Source organism: Notamacropus eugenii, chromosome 3 (assembly GCF_028372415.1).
Source record: "Notamacropus eugenii isolate mMacEug1 chromosome 3, mMacEug1.pri_v2, whole genome shotgun sequence".
Lineage (NCBI taxonomy): Eukaryota > Metazoa > Chordata > Mammalia > Diprotodontia > Macropodidae > Notamacropus > Notamacropus eugenii.
In genome coordinates this window covers 98,052,772-98,073,259 of record NC_092874.1, presented here as the reverse complement: position 1 = coordinate 98,073,259, position 20,488 = coordinate 98,052,772, and the positions used below count along the sequence as shown (strand labels likewise).

The 20,488-nt window shown below is 39.2% G+C and overlaps 1 protein-coding gene across 2 annotated transcripts in view; it reads right to left on the bottom strand.

Moving 5' to 3' along the window:
• The window catches only part of PDIA4 (protein disulfide isomerase family A member 4), a 30,239-nt gene extending 12,797 nt beyond the window's left edge, over positions 1-17,442 (bottom strand). The window contains exons 1-2 of one of the 2 annotated variants that reach the window (XM_072652415.1): positions 16,500-17,442; positions 3,973-4,153 (exon numbers count right to left, since the gene is read on the bottom strand). In XM_072652415.1, coding sequence (XP_072508516.1) covers positions 3,973-4,153; positions 16,500-16,587 — 269 coding nt within the window. In that variant the 5' untranslated portion in view covers positions 16,588-17,442. Of the gene's footprint in view, positions 1-3,972; positions 4,154-15,924; positions 16,430-16,499 lie in introns of those variants that run through there. The other variant, XM_072652416.1, reaches the window with a different exon arrangement.
• Positions 17,443-20,488: the final 3,046 nt, after the last annotated feature.

The following is a 20,488-nucleotide window of genomic DNA, read 5'->3' as shown; positions in this document are numbered from 1 at the left end:
GCAATCTGGTGAAACTTTATAGACACCATCTGAGAGTAATGTTTTTATATGCATAAAAACAAGTACATTAGATTGAAAAGGAAAGCAATTATACTGAAATATAGTTATCAAAATATTAAAAAAACAAGTTCAAAGACTACAGATTAAAACCTGTCAAAGAACTTAGGACCTAGTAAGGGATAACATCAACAGCTAACTAACATATAATATCACATAAGTATTATACAACGGTAAAATTAAATTTATGTGAGGTGCAGGAGCTTTAACCAAGATGGTGGATAGAGTTCACATTGGAGGGGTGGGGAGGGAAGAGGGCAATAAACCTGAATGGAAAATATTCTAATAATTCTAAATTCAATATAACTTCACCTCTACAGAACCTATACAAGATATCACTGCTTACTAGGTTCTACCAGAACTCTCTCTCCTTCCAAAAGGAGCAAGAGCATTTTAAAAAATTAAATATGTTGAATGTATCCTAATAAAATCTAACTCATCTAAAATATACCATTAAATGGAGGATTAGTATGCAAAAGAATTAGTAATCACAAAGTGCCGATGTGGCTGCATCAATAATAAGCCTAATTTCCTTTGGGGATAGCATTATACTATGTCAGGTCAGGGGAAAGCTATATAGCGTACCTAGATTTTAGTAAAGAATGTGACAAAGTTTCTTATGTTAAGTATTATGGAAAAGATGAATTGTAGTTTAGATTGCCAGATGCCAAGAATTTGGAATGATATTCACCTTTCTATTATTGGGTTCTCTTCTGGATTTTGTTATTATATAGAAATGCTCTTAATTTTTGAGAGTTTATTTTGCAACCTGCAATTCAGCTGAATCTATTGTCTCAATCAGCATTTTTGCTGATTCCCAGGATTTTCTAAATAAACCATTACAGCATCAGTAAATGACTTTTATTGCCTCTTTGCTTATCTTTATTATGCCTTATTTCTTTTTCATCTTATTTGCTATTGCTAGCATTTCTAGAACTGTAGTATCAAACAACAGTGGGGAGAGTAGGCATCCTTGTTTTACCCCCATTTTTACTGGGAAAGAATCTAGAGCATCCTCACTGCATATGATGCTTGCTTTTTGGTTTTAGATAAAGAAAAGGATAAACATTAATTTTCTTTGATGTCAACCACAAAGTTGACCTCCAGTGAAATATCTTAAAGATCTATGTTTTTGGCTTTGTTCTAACGTTTTTATCAATGACTTGGATAAAGGAAAAGTTGGCAAACTTATCAAATATCCAGATAACACAAGGCTGGGAAAGAGACTGAATGACAGCTGAGATTTAAAAAGATCTGAACAAATTAGAACCTTGAGCCAAACCAATAAGATGAAATACAATAGGGACATATGTAAAGTCTTATTCAGATTTTTAAAAGAAATCAACTTCATAAATATAAAAGCAAGGAGTAGGGTGCACATGGGTGTTTTATATGAGACAACTTTAAAGTCAGGTTTTGAATTGAAAGTAGCTCCTCGGGAAAAGATCCAAGTTTTGGGGGCCTATGAGATCAATGAGCAGAAGTTAAATAATAGCTAAGAAAGTTAATGCAATCTGAGGCTGTATTAAGCAAAGGATTATATCCATGACTAGGGAAGAGTCATTCTACTGTATGCCATCCTGGTCAGATCTCTAGGGCAGGGGTCAAATGCTGCATATTGAACCATATTAAAATGGAATCGGGAAAATATCTAACCCAATAAAAAAATACAATAGAACACAGATAATGTTAATATGTGGTTTTCTAAGTCAATATGTGGCCCTCATTTGGTGACCCTCATTTCTATGTGGGTTTGATACCACTGACTTAGAGGACAGTATTCAGTTCTGAATGTCACACTTTAGGGATGGCAACAAGCTGGAGACTATCCAGAGGAGGGTAACGAAACAGGATCATGTCCTATGAAGGTCAGATGAAGGAATTGGGGGGATTTAATCTGGAAAAGAAAAATCTGAAATAAGAGTTGGAGAATATGGTAAGTGTCTTCCAAGTATCTGAAAGACTGTCACATGGAAAAGGGGTTACACTTTTATTGCCTGGCTTCAGAAGGCAAACCTAGGATCCATGAAAGCTGCAGAGGTGCAAACTGAGGTCTGAGATACTCTCAGAAGTTGCCCCTTCACTCAAAGTCTTCCAGTTTAGTCATGGGCTAGACTAGATGCCCTCTAAGGTCCCTTCCAGCTTTGACATGCCTTGATTTCCACTTTAGGTGAAATATTTGTAGGGGAAATTGTCAGAGAATTTACAGATTGGATTAGACAAAATAACAGAATTACATATGACAAAAAACAATGTCTCCAAAATAAAAAGGGGGATCTAGATGGAAATTATGTATAATTTAAAAGTGGACATTCAGTACCTATATGGAACTCACAGAAATCCAAGAGCAATAGTTATTCCCCAATGCAGACATGGCCATGAACACATTTCCAAGAAAACAATGACATTTTTGATAACCACTTAAAAAAAGTTATTATTAATCTTGTAACATACACTTTTTGATTCAATGAGATAACTGCTAGGACTAAATATCTTAAGGTTACAAAAAGGGGAAAAGGCTCTATATGTATGAAAAAATTGCATTCATGACTAGGAAATGGGAAGTGACAGAATAAATTACAGTGAAGAAATACTGCTGTTGTGTTACAGGATGACTGATGTGAGGCATGCAGATACTAATGCTTTAAGTCTTTTTCACATGCCTATCTGTTTCTTAGTCCTTTTCATTTTCTCTCTGGAAATAATCCCCTTTCAATTTCTAGTGCTCTGGTTCACAGTTTTCTTACTTCATACCTAAACTGTCATAATGACCTAAAGCAGTATGTGCAGCATCTCCTTTCTTCAATCCATTGTTTACATGGTGGCCACAACAAACTTCTAATATTCACAAATTTGAACTACTCTGTTGAAAAACTTTTACTGGCTTCTCAATGCCCAGTGAGTAAAATGTATATTGTAATTTAGCCTGGCACTAAAAGCCCTCCACAATCTGGCTTCAATTTATATTTCCAGGTTTATTTGTTTTAACCCCTTAAGCAACAAGTACTTACTTACTCCTTCCCACTAACCACTCACCTAATTTAAGAGGAAAAAGAGGGAGGAAAAAATCCCTTGTAATAAACGTATAGTCAAGAAAAACTCCCACATTGCCCATGTCCAAAAATGTACATCTTATTCTTCATCTTAAATCTATTATTTCTCTGTCAGGAGGTCATTAATACAAGGTTCATCATCAGTCATCTTTTCCAGGTTTATTTTACATGTCGTTCTCATTTATATGCACAATGCTCCAGCCAAACTGCTCTGATTGCCTGATAGTCCTATCCTCAGGTAACTTTTCCTATTTAAATCCATTCCAGGTCCTAGCTTATGTGGTCCTTCTTTCACTAAGGCTTCTCTACTTCCTGCTTTTCCAAACTAGAGGAGATTTTATTTCCTTTTGATATATCAGTCATTCCCCTGTTTGGCACTGCCTATGAAGCTATCTTTTAATCTATATTAGAGTTATTAGACTATATCTCTACTTCTAATAGAGTTTAAACTCATCGAAGGCAGGGATGATGTCAATTTTCACCTCTGTATTCATAGCACCTAGCTCCATGAAAAGTACAGCACAAAATTAAAATATTTTAATAGAAATGTTCTCACTCTCCCCTAAAGGGCTCAAGAGACCCTGAGTAGTGTGATAAGAAACATAAGGTCTCAAGTCAATAAGTATGGACAATGGACAGAAGAAACTTGCTACAGCCAGAAGAACTAAAAATAAATATTGACTGTGATGATAAAAATAGATATGAAGTAATCTATAGCTTTCCAGAGACACAGACCGCAACCAAAGATACTTAAGAAATGATATTCATGAGTTATGGCTCTTTAGCCAATCTGGTGACCCTCTAAAACTAGACAGGTAGATCCTTGGACAACACCATTGATGTAATGCCAAAGTATACTAACCAGGGAGCATAGAACTCCAGCAGTACAGTGTCTTTGTCAGCCACAAATGTGTCAAAGTTGTTGTCATTCAGGACCAGGACCCCATTGTCTTCTTTCACTTCGGAATCATCTTCTTCATCTTCATCATAATCTTCCTCCTCCTCTTCTTCTTCATCAATGGCATCATCTTTAACAAAAGAATCTAGAAAACAAAACCCCATGCATACTAGTTAAGAAAATCACCTAAGGGATTATAAATTTAAAGATTAGCAATTGTAAAGAGTCACTAGTCTAATAGGTTCTAAGGAGAAACAATAAGAGAACCAAGGGGAAAAAAATAATCCTTTTTTATTAAATGTCTGTTATGTTTCAACTTCAGGAGAAAGGTAACACCAAGCATTTAATCTCTGCTTTTTAATCCAGGCATTTTTTTTTTATTTAAGAAAATGGATTTTGTTTCTCATAAAAAGAGGTTTACAAATCTTTAAGGCAAAACTCTGGGCTAAGAGGTAGACTCTTTTTTACTCCAAGAAGCCTAAACTTGGTACCTCAGTGATCTTTATGGTCTTGATCATTAATCTGCAAAGCCAGTTAATCTCAGTGGACATTTACTTACATGTCCACATGCCTTCACTTGATTTGCATCAGCAAATAATGTTTTCTTCTGAGAGAATTAGTAACAGTGTTAAAGGAGAGGAAGCACATGGGAGCAGGAATCAGAAAGACCTGGCTTTTTCCTAACCATGGCCTTAGCACATCCAGCCATGCCCTTGGGAAAGTTGCTTAACCTTAGGCTCCAGTTCCTCAACCATCAACACACAGTTAGGAGGCTCAACTTGAACCTACACCTGCTTTCTGCCCACTTCATCATACTACCTATCCCCTCCACTTTAAGAATATCAATGAAAGTGCATTCTCTTTTTGCTAAACTAGTGGGGATACCAGAGGCAAAAATTCTAATTCGCTTTATTAACTGGGCTAAATAAGCATGAGGAACTTGAAAAAGAAAGAACATTACAGGGTTAGTTATAAGTCACATAAAGAAGCCAGAGCTATTAGAAGAATTAAAGGCGATATCCCTGCTAATGTTTGCTACAACAGTGTTTGGGAAGGTAAGATTTCATTTCTGTGAGTTTCATCCCTTTAGGAGCCCCATATTCCTTCCAAAATTATCAGGACTTCACAGAATCTGTGTCAGAATGTGCCCTGTCACAAGGAACAATTTTTCAACTTATGAAGTGTTATTTAAAATAAATTCACTATTTGTACTTAAGAGTGGCAAAATGCAAAAATACAGAGCAAACAAGAGGCTGAGAAAGTAAAACAGTAGGTATTACTCTTAAGTGGACCCACCCTTCGAAACACACCTTGAGGTCCATAGACAAATGAAACCAATTAATTTACGTTGCTATAAATTAAATTCAACTATGTTTAGTTTTTTGGTTGTTTTGTTTTTGTTTTTAACAGGGATGCTCTGAAAAGCAGAGAACACCACATGCATTACCAAAGAGCAACATGTTCCCAAATCAAGTGTCTTACTGCCGTATTCTGGAAGCCAACAGAAACTTCAACCAACGTACCTTTGGAGCATACTGGGGAAAACTGACTTAGCAGAGATACCATAGCATATTGCACCTAGAGAGATAGACTCTACTGGCTGGAAGACCTAACTTAAAGTATCACCTCTGACATTAATTCATTTTATGATCCTGGACAATTCATTCAACCTCTCAACATCCCAGACAATTCTGAAGGACAGAGGGCACAGAGGTGACAATCTGCATTGTTGGAGGAAGCTTTCTTATCAAGGGTAAATGAGTTCACAAACAAAACTAAATGAAAGTAATAGCAGCAAAATCTGTGTAAGTAAACTGAGGAAAAAAACTAGAAATTGATAGAATATGTAAATATTGTTAAAGTTTACTTCAAGTCATCTTTTTAAAAAAGCAAATTATGAGTTTTACATGTGATTTTATTCACAAATAAAATATTCATATATTCACTTAGTAAATCTGGGCAAGACACAACATTCTTCACCTTTTTTAGTAAAATGTGGATAATCATAGTACATATGTCACAGAGCTGTATCCTGTGACTGCTTTATCTACAGGGAAATGAATCTGGGTTTTATATTTCTGTCAACTGTCTGCTATACATGAAAGCCTGAGACTGAACTATGACTTTTGGGAGACCCCATATATCTTGGAGATCAGATCCTCACTCAAGATTCCCAGAGGACTAGACACCTTCTTACTACCTTAGTTGCATTAATCTTATTCATGCAAAAGCTTTTTCATTCTATGTAATCCAAGTTTTTTTTATCTTTTATATTTTATATGTAGTTTATATTTTTATAATTTATATATTTTATAATGATTATTTTTTTACAATCACCACCATTCCCTGATAGGTTAAAAATTCACCCTCAAGCTGTTGGGAAAGGCTGTTAAATGATTTTTCTTTTCAGGTTTTGCATTTGTTTTTGTTTTTAAATAAATGGTAAGAACTTTAGCATTTTAGTCACATGTTCATTTTTGAATTCTGGTGTATGGCCCAAGTTAGTTATTGGTCTAAACCTAACAAAAACTTCTATTTTTTAAAGCCCTACACAACCTGGCCCCAACTTATCTTCCCAGCCAAAATAGGCATTACTCTCCCAGCAAAAACGGATTTATTTCTATTCTCTACACAGGACAGTCTATCTCCTGGCCCCTGCTCCTCTGCACTGGCTGCCCCACATTCCTGGATCGCATTCCCCTGCTTACTCATGTCTTTGAGGCCCAGAGTCCCTGCCTTCCTGTAAGACACAGATAGCCCTTCCCTAGATCCCCTCAAACTGCTGGTGCCCTCCTGCCCAATTACTTTCTATCTGTATTTATGCATTTTTGATCCTATCTGTATGTATATACATACTTATCTCTTCCATTAGAAAAGAAACTCCTTCAGAGTAAGAAGTTTTGTTCTGTGTGTACTTGTATCATCCTCCCCACCTAGCAGTGCTCAGTATAGGCATTTGATACTTGTGGATTAATAGAGAAATGTAGTTTTTATGAATTTATTTTGTAGTTGAGAAACAAATGAGAACATTGTAAAACAAAACTATAATAATGTGTAACATTTTTTTTTTTTGGCTCTGGGAAGGAAGAGGATTTGAAACTAAAAATAAAACAAAAAATTTTAAAATAAAATTTAAAAACTATAGAAATAGGAGCTATTATTCTTTATTTCTGTTCAAATAATGAATTTCAAAAAAAAAGTATAATCATTTGCCATTTTAATCAGGAGCCTTTCTAATGTATCTATTAACATAATCCTAGTTTCCTTACCTGTAAGGATCAAATTACATGATCTCGAATATCCTGGGATTTAGGCATCTAGGTGACACAATGAATACAGCACTGAACTTGGAGTTAGGAAGAACTGAGTTCAAGTCTGGCCTCAGACACTTATTAGTTGTAAGATCTTGAATGTCATATTACTTCTTTCCACCTCAGTTTCCACATCCCAGGGATGTAGTGAGGATCAGAGGAGATGATATATGTAAAACGCTCCTTGGAAACCTGAAAGCACTATCTAAATGTTTGCTGCAATTATTCATTTAAGAATGAATTCATACCAAAACTAAAATGAGAAAGAAAACAATTGGGGTAGGGGAGAACTTTGCATCAAGTTTCTCTACTACAACGTCTCATTTCCTATACATATAAAGAATTCAGAATTATAAGAATAAGAACCATTCTCCAAGTGATAGTCAAATATGAATGAACAATTTTCAAAAGGAAGAGATCCAAGCTATCAAAAGTCGTATTAAAAATGCTCCAAATCCCTAATAATGAAAGAAACGCAAATTGAAGCAACTCTTGAGTTTCTACTTCACAACCAACAGACTGACAAAGCTGACCAAAAAAAAAAAAGACAATTGCTGAAGGAACTTCAGAAAACTGATGCGCTGATGGAGCTGTGAACTACTCTAACAATTACCCATTCTGGAATGCAATTTAGAACTATGTCCAAAAAGTCACTAAACTGGATGTACCCTTGGATCCAGTGTTACCACTCTGAGATGTCTAGTCTGAAGAGATTAAGGAGAGAAAAGGACCCATATATGTACAAAAATATTTATAAGCAGCTCTTTTTGTAGTGCCAAAGACCCAGAAACTAAAGCAGTGCCCATAACCTGTAGGGGCATGGCTGCATGTTTATGGCACATAAATATAATGGAATGTCATTACACCATTAGAAAAGATGAAAGGGATGATTTCAGGGAAATCTGGGAAGACCTGTATCAATGGATACTGACTGAAGCAAGCAGAATCAGAACAATATATCCAACACTGTAAATATTTTCGAAGACTTTGGAAAAGAATCGAGAACTTGAGCTCTGAAAGCCACTAAATTCTGAATTCCTATTAACACAATGACCAAACAAGATTCCATCTTACCAATGATGAAGCACGTTGCTCACCTCCCCATATGAAAGGCAATGGATGTAAGAGGCAGAATGAAATATGGACTTTTGAATAAGAACGTGGAGATTTGTTTTGCTTGACTATGAATATTTGTTACTAGGATTTTGTCTTTTTTTTTTCTTTTTTGAGGGAGGATGGGGAAGAAGGGAGAGAAAATAACTGAGGGACAAATTAAATTAGAGATCCATCTGATAAGTGGGGGAAAAAAAGAGGGGTGGAATCAAGATGGCAGCAAGAAGCCAGGAAGTTGCCTGGGCTCTCCCCAGTTTTCCTTGGAAACAACATGAAATCAAGTCTCTAAAAGAATTCTGGAGCAAGAGAATCCACAAAAAGACAGAGTGAAACAATTTTCCAGCGCAAGATAACTGAAAAGGAATCCAGGAAAGGTCTCACTAGGGTAAAAGAGGAGCAGAGCCCAGGGCAGCTATGTCCAGGTAAGTCAGTGGGAGTCTCTTAGTCATAGCACAAGATCAACACCTGAGACTCCATGGTCCTGGCTCAGCAGGCCAGCTATGAGGCCTCCAGCCCAGCAGGCAAACTGCCAGCACCCGTACCCAGCACACCACAGGCAAGATCAGGCCAAGCTGACCTATCACAGATGCCCCAGTGCAGAAAGCTATTGACCAGGCCTTAGCCACCAGTGCAAGAAGATTGGGATTGTGTTTGTCCTTCTCGAAAAGGACCATGACATCAACATGATGACATGACTTGCACTTGACTTTGATTTGAATGAGCGAGGGCTGTGCAAGGTCACCTGCCTCACTTTCTCCTCCAGTGCCATCTGGATCCAATAGCCAGATATTCATCAGAACGACTGGAGATGGCCCAGGATGCAATGGGAGACCCTGGCTCTTTAAGGCTAAGGCCTTTTCGGGTACTCACTTAGGGTGCGACAATGCCCATTCAGTGAAGAGGTCTCTTAAAAAAGTAAATCAAGGGATGACCCCTTTAATTTAAAAAAAAAAATCAAACTGGAAGGGGAAGACCCTCAGGGTTGCTGGTCAAAGGAGAAAATGTTATCCCCTATACTCCAGGAGCAGGAGCTCAACTTTTAAAAAATGAGCAAAAAAACAAAAAAATGCTCTCATCATAGAAAGCTAATATGGCAACAGGGAAGATCCAAACACAAACTCAGAACAGAACAATGTCAAAATGCCTACATGCAAAGCCTCAAAGGAAAATATGAATTGGTCTAAAGCCCTCTTGGAAGAGGACAAAAAGGATTTAAAAAATCAAGTAAGAAAGGGGCAGCTAGATGGCACAGTGTTCAAAGCTGGCTTCAGATACTTGACACTTACTAGCTGTGTGACCCTGGGCAAGCCACTGAATTCTGACTGACTTGCCAAAAAAAAATCAAGAGAAAGTAGAAGAAAACTTGGGAAAGGATATGAGAGTTATACAACAGAAAAAAGAGTCAACAGCTTGCAAAAGAAAGCACAAAAACTGAGGGAAAGAACTTCTTAAAAAACAGAATTGACCAAATGGAAAAAAAAATCCACTGAAGAAAACAACTTCTTTAAAAGTAGAGTTAAGTGAATTAGAGGAGGAAATATATAGCAAAACTACAGTAGTGGGGGACTTCAACGTCCCTCTCTCAGAACTAGATATATCTAACCACAAAACAAGCAAGAAAGAAGTTAAGGAGGTAAACAGAATTTTAGAAAAGTTAGACATCATAGACCTCTGGAGAAAACTGAATTGGGATAGAAAGGAATATACCTTTTTCTCAGCAGTACATGGTATCCACACAAAAAATAACCATGCATTAGAACATAAGAACCTCACATTCAAATGCAAAAAGGCAGAAATATTAAACACATCCTTTTCAGGTTGTGAAATAATAAAAATTACATGTAATAAAGGGCCATGGATAGATTAAAATCAATTGGAAACTAAATCTAATCCTAGGAAATTAGTGGGTCAAACAACAAATCATAGAAACAATCAATAATTTCATTAAAGAGAATGACAATAATGAGACAACATATCAAAATTTATGGCATGTAGCCAGAGCGGTACTTGCATTTCCATATATTACCAACAAAGCTCAGCAGCAAGAATTAGAAAAATACCATTTAAAATAACCGTAGTTAATATAAAATATTTGGAAGTCTACTTTCTAAGACAAACCCAGGAAATATATAAACAATTTCCAAACACTTCACACAAATAAAGTCAAATCTAAACAACTGGAAAAATATCAATTGCTCATGGGTATGCCAAGCTAATATAATAAAAATGACCATTCTACCTAATTTACTTATTCAGTACCATACCAAAGTACCAAAGAAGTATTTTACAGAGTTAGAAAAAATAATAACAATATTTATCTGGAAGAACAAAAGGTCAAGAATATTAAGGGAATTAAAAAAAAATGCAAAGGAGTAAGCCTGGCCGTACCAAATCTAAAACCATATTATAAAGCAGCAATCATCAAAACTATTTGGTACTGGCTAAGAAACAGAGTGGTAGATCAGTGGAATAGATTAGGTACACAAGATACAGTAGCAAATGAGTACAGTAATATACTGACAAATTGAAAGATTCCAGTTTCTGGGATTAAAAATTCATTAACTGACAAAAACTGCTAGGAAAACTGGAAAACAGTGTGGCAGAAACTAGGCATAAACCATATATCAAGGTAAGTTCAAATACTATAAGCAAATTAGGAGAAAAAGAAATAAGTTTACCTGTCAGATCTATGGTGATAGGAAGAACTCAAAATTTTACAAAAAATGAATATTGAAAACTATCTTTACATGTAATTAGAAAAAATAAAATACTATTTCAAAAGAAAAATTACCACCTGTAACACAAGGACCTCATGTCCTTTAGCCTCAAGATCCTGTGAATGGAGTTCACCCTGTCTCTCCTTACCCATTAGCTCTTCCAAACTTACTGAATATGTTATTTACCTTTAGAACCAGGGCCTCCCATCTCTTAATTTCTCTATCTTTACAAAGCAGATCTTGTTGTTGGGTTTTTTTTTTAATAATTTATATATAAAAATAACTAACATTCTTTTTTTTTTATTTTGAGTTCCAAATTCTCTTCTCCTTCCCTATCTATTCCCCTCACCCACCCTCCACCTGAGACAGCAAGCAATTTGATATGGGTTATATGTGTGGAATCACACAAGACATATTTTCTTATTAGTCACATTGTGAAAGAAAACAGAAAAAAAAAATAGTATGCTTCGACCTGCATTCAGACTCTATCAGTAAACTTTCTCTGGAGGTGGAAAGTATTTTTCATTATCAGTGCCTACTTTCCCAATCAACTACCTAAATAAGGTGTTCACAGATTTCTGAAGTCCCTGAATCACTCTTACCCTCTGCTTTCTTCCCCACTGCTTCCAAACCACAGAATGTCATTGGAGAAAGACCCACAATGGTATAAACTGGTTTGTGTTTTTCAGTTTGATGGATCCCTTCCTGCTGTTGATTAATTAAGCAACTTTTCTAAGTTTTATCTATACTCAAATTAGCAACCCCAAATTCCCCACTCCTGGCAGATAATCTCACAACCTACTCTGATAAAAGCTATCAGGGTTTTAGAGAGTCTGATAAAATCAATAACATTAATTAAGTAGCCACATATATGCCAGGCACTATGCTACATGTTGGGGATATGAGAAGAGCCAAAAGACAAGTCCTACCCTCAAGAAGCTAATGAAAAGAACAGTGGACTTGGAGTTAGGAGACCAACACTACTGCTCGTGTAACCAGTCTCATCTTTAATTTCCTCACTGTAAAAGAAAGATAATAATACTTGCATTACTTACTTTACTAGGTTGTTATGAGAAGAGAGCTCTGTAAACATTTAAGCACTTTATGAATAAAGCACTTTTTAAATGTGTATTATTGCCTTCCCTTACCACTTTGTTTTCCTTCTTTCCTATACTATAGTCTTAGAGGGAGATATTCCATCTCTCTTGGGGAGAGTTTTACGGAGCAGTAGACAGAGGTAAACCAAAAATCAGGAAGACCCAAGTTCAAATCTGGCCTCACATGTTTGGGAAGTCACTTAATTTGTTTACCTCAGTTTCCTCTATTGTAAAATGGGAATAATAATAATAGCACCTACCTCACAAGGTTGTTAAGAGGATCAAATGAGATAACATTTGTAAAGTGCTTAGCATAGTACCTGGCACATAGTAGGTGCTATATTAATGTTAACTAGCATTATTATTAAGTTAATACAAACTATATATATGTGTGTATCTGTGCATATATGTTATGTCTATATTTATTTTTTTTCCTTCCAAACATACCAAAGTCCATTCCATCTTTCAAAAAAATAAACCAACCTGGAATACTTTCTTTCCTGTCTGATCAATTCTTTAGGACACAGCTCAAGTGTGTCTTCTCTTCCTTCTCTCATTACTCCAGTTCTTGGTGGCTCTGCTCTTCCACTGGACTATAGCACCTACCATCTAAACCACAGTTTGATAATAATGATATAAGGATGTATTCTTTGTGTACCCTTCCCACAGTGCACGCAGAGCTTTGGATAATAACAGTTTCACATGTACGTCTTAACTACACATCATGATACAGTGCTGGGACTACAAAAGCTTTGCAAAAGAATTAGGCAAACCAATAAAAGTTAAAAAGGAACAGGCCCTTTTTATTTTTGTATTTAAAGGAAGATTCCCCAAAGAAGTGCTTAAGTGGAGCCAGAACTTATACCTCTGAATGAAGGGTTGCCTATTAACTCCCTCACAACGGCTGATAAAAGTGCCTCCCTGAACAAAGAGGACCTCCAAAGCAGCACTGGGAAGGTAAAGGGAAGGGATACAAATAGGGATTTCATCAAAGACTCAAGGGCAAAATGGTCTTCAGATCTCAGCAGGATAAGCTAGAGTCCATGCTTCAGTGAAACTCCAGCAATTAGTTCCATGAGGGGTCAGGGCAGCTAGCCGTTCCAGTCAGATTAACTCCAGGACAGGGAAAGGTCCTGGTAAGGTGAGTCTTTTTGGTTTCTAACCCCTGAGGTCAGAGGCAGGGAGAATACCAACCATATTGAAAATTATTAGTTTATGCTCCAGAAAATTATAAGGATAAAAGTTTCCATGAGGTGTTCCAGCAAGAAGGGGGCAGAGATAGGGAATAGGCAACTTATAAGACAAAAAGATAGGCAATGCTCCCTAAAGAGACCCTGAGGTTAGAAATTGTTTCTTATACTTTAACAGAGGACCTACAAGGTCAAGAAGCAACTTGTTGAATTCTACATCGTTTCCCAGTCAAACATACTTTTCCCTCTGCTTGGATCCTTCATCCATCGACCCAATCAACCACTGGAGGTCTTTTTAGAATGTAAACCTGTTTAGGATTAGCTTATATATTTATACAGTCTTTTCAGCTTTAAAAAGCACTTTCTTCACAACAACCCTGAGATAGGTGGTGTATTATCCCCATCTGACAAGTAAAGAAACTCATTCAGAAAAGGGCAAGCATCCAGGTCTTTATAATGCCAGGTAGATATAGGATTCTTCCACCAATACTACTGGCCTTCAGGGGCTGGGAAGGGGTCTTTTTGGAGTAGATAATCATCCTAGAGTCGCTTCTCAAAAGTGATTCTAAATAATTTGAATCTACATCCCAGATTATACCTCCATTTGTGAGATGAATGCAATGTTGTCCTCCCTTACAGCAATGCCTGAAAATTTAAATTCTAACACATGAAAGGAGAAACTGTAGGCCTTGAAAAGCTGAATATTCTCTCGTTCATTCCTAGGCCAAATGCAAATCAAGTATTACTTATAACCATGAAAAGTTCAGTTTCATGTAGATTATCATCTATTTTAAGGTCAGAGAGGGGTGTTATGCTTTTGTTTCTGAATCCTCTGTGCACAGCAGCTTTCAAATAAATCGTAGGTGCCTAATAAACGTATGTTGTACATGGTTGGATGTCCACTTTTTTTGGCTGCTAAAGGTACCACACTTCAAGAAAAAAAGCATTTTAAACATTTAATGTTCTCCTGGCACTTTCAAGACCTATGTACTTTTAAGAACAAATTAAATACCAAATAAAAGAGAGTATTTGTCCAACTTTAACAAGGGCTTAGGTTTTCTCCTTTGCTATTTGTCTTGCAGAATGAAAAAAAGTACCCAGTGATAGTTATTTTCTAATCTAAAATATTTAATATGTAACTGTAAGCAAAGCAGAAATTTGGTGATCATATTTTGGGGGTATTTAGATATCTGAACCTCAAGATACATTAGGATTTAAAAAGTAAAGATTAAGGGAGAAAAATAAACACTTTTGCTCTACTCTGGCTGGGGAAAGGAGGTCTAGGAAAAAAGAAAGCATTAAAAAAACCAAAACTTAAAATCTCTGCAATTGGAGTTTGAAAAACAGAGTGGCACTACTTTCTGAAATGGGTTGATTCAAGAAAGTAGTAAGAGGCTAAACTAACACTGAACAGGGGATTCTTACCCTGGGGTCTGTGAACTCAAAAAAATTTACTGGATAACTCTTTCAATATAACTGGCTTCCTTTGTCATTCTATGTATTTTATTGTATGTACTTAAAAAACTTATTCTGAGATGGAGTCCACAGGCTTCACCTGTCACCAACGACATCAGAGAAGTACTTGACAGAAAAAGTTAAGAACCCTTGCTCTAGTCTGGAGTGAACACTCATCTTGACAACTACCCAAAAGGTGAACTCCTTTAATTTCCTCTACTAAAATTTAGATCATAAGGATTACGTGAAAGTAGAGTTTCTCGGAAACACTATATGTTGCTGTATGACCGATTTCCGCAAAGCCAGAGAAGAATTGTTTCTGGTGTTTGGACGCTTATTTTGCTCTTTTTTTTATTGGGCAAATTACCTCAATTCTCTCACTGAATCCATGAGAGTGGTCAGATATCCTCCAACCATCTACATTATTTGGTTACCCCAGTAACCAGCAGATCCACCCCACTCTAAGATGGTCCATCTACTAGGGCTAAGCTAACTTTCCCAAAAATGCAACTTAAAACCTCACAAAAATGATACATATCTCTTAAGCTTAAAAAAGCACTATGTAATTTCACACTTAAAAAGTCCACTTTAAGATCATTTTCAATTAGACAAAGACTACCTTGAGTCTGTGATCAAGATAGCTCTGTGTGTGAAAGAGAGTGAAGTACCCAATTCCACTACGCAGCTAACAGTGAGGAGAATGCTTGGATTTTGTATTTGTACTGCAGCAACCTCCACTGGGGATAAACTAGGCGTCTAGATGGAAAAGGCTTTGCAGAGTGCTGATAAAGCCTTTGGTTTTGCCTAAAAATTATTACTTCAAGCAATCCTTGGGGTCTTGCATTTATACAATGCTTTGATTTGAAAAAGTCCTTCTGCACGTCTCTTATTCAATGAACAGATCTCTAGTTACCTTCCTTTTAAAAAACAAAAGAAGTCTCCAATTCTGACTTTCAACTATGAGCCTTGGGTTCATCATTCGCCACTCTAACAGAACTAAAGGAAAAATAATTCTCGTTTCTTTTCTATTCACCTTTCTCCAGTTCGCAATTTCTGCTTCGTTCGTCCCCCTTTCCCACGCTCATCCTCTTTAAAACCCTGGCTTTCTAACAGAGGCATCCCCTCCTCTCTCTGCAAACGAAATCTTGGCAGCTTCTCAGGGAACGAAGGAATCTGGGGCTCCGGCAGGGGCACGGACAGGTAGAAGGCAGGTGACAACAAGGGACGGGAATTTCCTCCAGGTTTAATGTCCCTTGTGCCTGCTGTAGGGCAAGAGCAGCTCACGGAGAAGAAAGATGTCCGAGTCTCTCTTCCCGGCCTCTTAAGGAAGCAGTGAGCAGTTACTCCATCTTCCAGAGTTAAGACGCCTCCAAGTCCTAGGATGCCTCCGCCTTCCCTGCTCGGCCCCAAGATCCAGAGAGGGAAAGGTGGGGTCAGAGGCCACGGTCGGGAAAGAAGGGAGGCTCCGGCTCCCGACCAACATGCCCCCTCCCCTTAGGACCGAGCGAGGCAGAACCGCCGCTCACCTGCGTTCCAACCCTCCCCTCGGACGAGGCCCGGTCCCACGCACCAGGGCGGGCAGGCCTCGGGTCCCCGCCGCACACTCACCCTCGCCCGCTTCCTGGGCGCTCGCCAGCACCAGCAGCTGGGCCAGTCCCAAGAGGAGGACCAGCAGGCAGGCTTTGCGGAGCCTCATTGGGGAAGCCCAGATGCGGCGGTCACTTCTCCCGGCTGCTCCTCCTTCGCTCTCTCTTCCTGGCTCTGCAGCTGCGGGCTCCAGCTCCTCGCGCTCCGACGCGCCCCCGCCTCTCCCCAGCCCTACTGGAGTGAGAAAAGCGTGGAGGAGAACGAGAAAAAGCCTCCAGGAAGTCCTCCTCGGGGATTGGCCAGCAGGGGAAGGAAGCTCCAGCAGCTCAGCCAATCCCAGTCGGGCGTCCGTTGAAACGGCGCGTGGCGGAGTCCTTTTAAAAGGTCCACGCCCACCTTCTCCCCTCCCTTCAGTTCAACCACTCGTAGGAGCCAACCCCGCAACTCCACGAATCCGCTAGATCAGCACTCGCGCCACGGCTTTAAAGAGCCGCCTTCGGGGTTTCCTTCCTTCCTTCCTTCCGCTCCCCGCCCCTCGGGCCCGCCTCCTTCTCCTGTTTTGCACACGCCCCTCCACTCGTCTCTATCCCGGGGCGGGACGAGGGCATTTAAAAGCCCCGAGCCTGCTCTGAGGTGCCTCTCTCTGATTGGCTGCCTGGTGGCCACCAATCAGCGGCTGCCACTCGGTTCTCTCCCAGAGTTCGCGAGGAGGAGTGGAGAGAACAAAGCGGGAGTAGGGCCGCTGACGGTGGGGTGACGGCGGCGGTTGCTTCCGCTCGCCCCTGGGCCGTTCAGCGGGCGCCGCGCGGGATTGGGCTACTCCTCGGGTGGCCATTGGCGGAGCTTGGGGGAAGGGCTGGGGGCCGGGCCGCCGGATGGAGGGGCTCTCCCTCCTGCGGTCGTGCCCTATGCCCGAGTAACGCGTGGACCGGCTCCGGTACGCGCTGATCGGGCTCGTGCTCGTGGCGACGCATGGGGGCGCTGGCCAGGGCCGCTCACGCTGGGCCCAGTGGGCCCAGTGGGCAAGGAAGCCGCGGGCGCCAGGGGCTTTTGGCGCGGCTCCGGGAGCGCCGCGTGGGCTTCCTTTTACCTTCCTCTGCGGAGGAAGGGGGCTTTTCAGTACCTCCTGTGGTGGAGGACCGGGGGAAGCGTGCACCGAGGTGACGGTGTCGTTGGGGATCACTCCCACCCCCCCCCCCCCCCCCCCCCCCCCCGTCCAAGCGCACGTGGTTTGAAGGGGATCCGAGGCCCGCTCGAGTTACCCGCCCCAGGGCAAACTACTGTGGCAACTAACTAGTGGTTAAAATCCCTAGCTAGGTAGACTACCGGAACGTTGTTTTGAATTTAGTAGCGCTGTTAGTGTCGTGAATTCCCTGAGCTGGGGGCGGGGGGGGGGGGGGGGGGGGGGGCGGTGTTTGTGAGAGAGAGCTGTTTGGACCTCTTTGTATCTGCAGCACTTAATTCAGCGCCTAGGAAATAGAAGGAGCTTAATAAATGCCAGTTAAGTAATTGATTGAAAAAAATCATACTTCTGAGGTTTGTATTAGCTGAAGGAATTCTTCAGTGAGGATTCTTGATCTTCAGGAGCGGCTAAGAACTGGGTTACAAACAAATAAAGCCATTTTGTGTCAAATACTAAGAGGAAAGAAATAGCATTAGACTCCAGAACTATCTGGATTCTGACCTGAGGTATTTGTACTACTTTAGCCTATTTTGGAAATTTGAATTTTCTTTTGGAAAATTTGAGTGCAAGTAGTGGGAAATGGTTAACTTTCCAAATGTAAGTTATTTTTTTCCCCTCCATGGAGGAAATTTAAACTTAAGTCAGCTTAATATTTCATCAGGAAAGATCAGTTTAAGGGGTGGAACTTGTGCTACTTCCTGAAGATCCCCAGATCCCATAGAATTTAGAGATGGTATGGATTTTGGGGAAAGATCTGGTCCAAACACCTCATTTAAGGGATGAGGAAACTGGTACCCAGGACGATTGATTGACTTGTCCAAAGTTATGTAACAACTAAAAAGTTTGAACCCTGATCCTGTGACTCCAATGTTAAGTCTCAGGACAGCCTGAAAATGTCCCCAACTTGGGCCATGATACATACCATCGAGTATGGCACATGACTGAAAAAGCAAACTTTTGTAGAGAAGCCCACAAGGCAGCATTTGGAGTTTACATTTTTGGACCAGAATATGAAGTCTCTGGAGGGAACTTAAAGACAACTAAGAAATAAAACAACCAACAGCTGTTTATTGAGCACTGATAATGGATAAAGAATTATGCTAGATGCTAGGGAAGGAACACAAAGATGAATCAAGTGCAGCCTCTGGCAGAGGAGAGATAGGCTGAAGTGACAGAGATACTAAGGGCTGTAGTTGTTAAAAGGATAAAGAGGGCTGGCTCAGGGAAAAGTCAAGGAGGAAGCAGGATTTAGAGGGTGGGGAATAGCATTTTTAGGGGAATAAGGGCAAAGTATATTCCTAGGACAGTAAGAGACTAGAGCAAAAGGTTTATAAGAGTATGAGGATTTTTTAAGTTGGAAGTTTAGGAAATAGGACTTTATTTGGTAGACCCTGGGAGTGAAGTGATGATATCAGTCTTTGAGGAAGCTAAAACTGCTGATGGTATTTGTGATAGTACAAGGGGCAAAGGACTATAAGCAGGAAAACTATATGTGAAGCTATTTCATTTGTCCCTGTGTGATGTGATACAGGCTTAAACAAAGATGATAGTACAATAAAGGAATTGGAAGATTCCTGAGACATTACCAAGGAAGAATGACAGTACTTGTTAATTGACTATGAGAAGGGAAAGATGTGTCAGATATATTGTGGGAAGAAAGATCTGTCAAGTGTTGTTACTCTTTAAAGAATAAACTTTAATAAGATTTCCTCTTCCTCTCCCTTCCCCTCCCTGTGATGACTTATAAACCATATAAAGCCATCTTTAAGTAGTGTGAAGTTCTGAAATGTTTCCCTTAATTTTACCCATTTTTGCCAAGAGAAGTAGAGGAATTATTCCAGTATAAATCACAATACTGTTATGGAGGGCAAGCTATTGGAGGCCTGGGAGGTCTTCAGCTATCTAACTAGCTACAAGAAGTCTTAGTCTGCTAAAAGAAAATTAGGAAGTGTTAAATTTCCTGGTACACATAGCTGACTTATAGAAAACTGAGGAAGTAAATGGACTAAATTCTGAAAAATAAGACTTGGTTGGTGATACAGGAACCTTTGGAAAAAATAACAGTATAATCATAAAACTTCCAAATTAGAGTCATCTTAGGGAAATTTTGTTGGAAGGCTAAGCATTGTCATACACATACCTTAGACCAGGGGTTAATTTTATTTTTTTACGTCATGGACTCTTTTCATAGTATGGTGAGACCTTTCCAGAATGTTTTTTTTTAATTATTTGTTTTCAGTGTTTTTCAGTCACTTCCACATATTTTTTCCCCCTCTTTCTCCTTTCCCTCCACCCTCCCTCCCTGAGACAGTGTGCTATCTTATGTAGATTCTACACATACATTCCTATTAAATACATTTTCACCTTAGTCATGTTGCACATAAGAATTAAAATGAATGGAAGAAACCATAAAACTAAATTAGACATAATATGGAAGAAAATAGTCTGCTTCATTCTATAATCCAATTCCATAGTTCTTTCTCTGGATGTAGAAGGCATTTTGCCTCAAGAATCCATTGGGAATTTTTTAGGTCATGCAAAAGAAAATGATCCGCTTCATTCTGCAATCAAATTCCATAGTTCTTTCCCTGGATGTGGAAGGCATTTTGCCTTAAGAGATCATTGGGAATTATTTAAGTCCTTGCATTGCTATGAAAGACTAAATCTACCAGAAAAATTCCTCGCACACTATGGTTGTTGCTGTGTATGAAGTTCTCCTGATTCTGCTCCTTTCACTCAGCATCAGTTCATATAAGTCTTTCCAGGCCTCTCTGCACAGTGTTTTTAAACACATAGAATTGCAAAGGAAACAAATGATACTGAAATC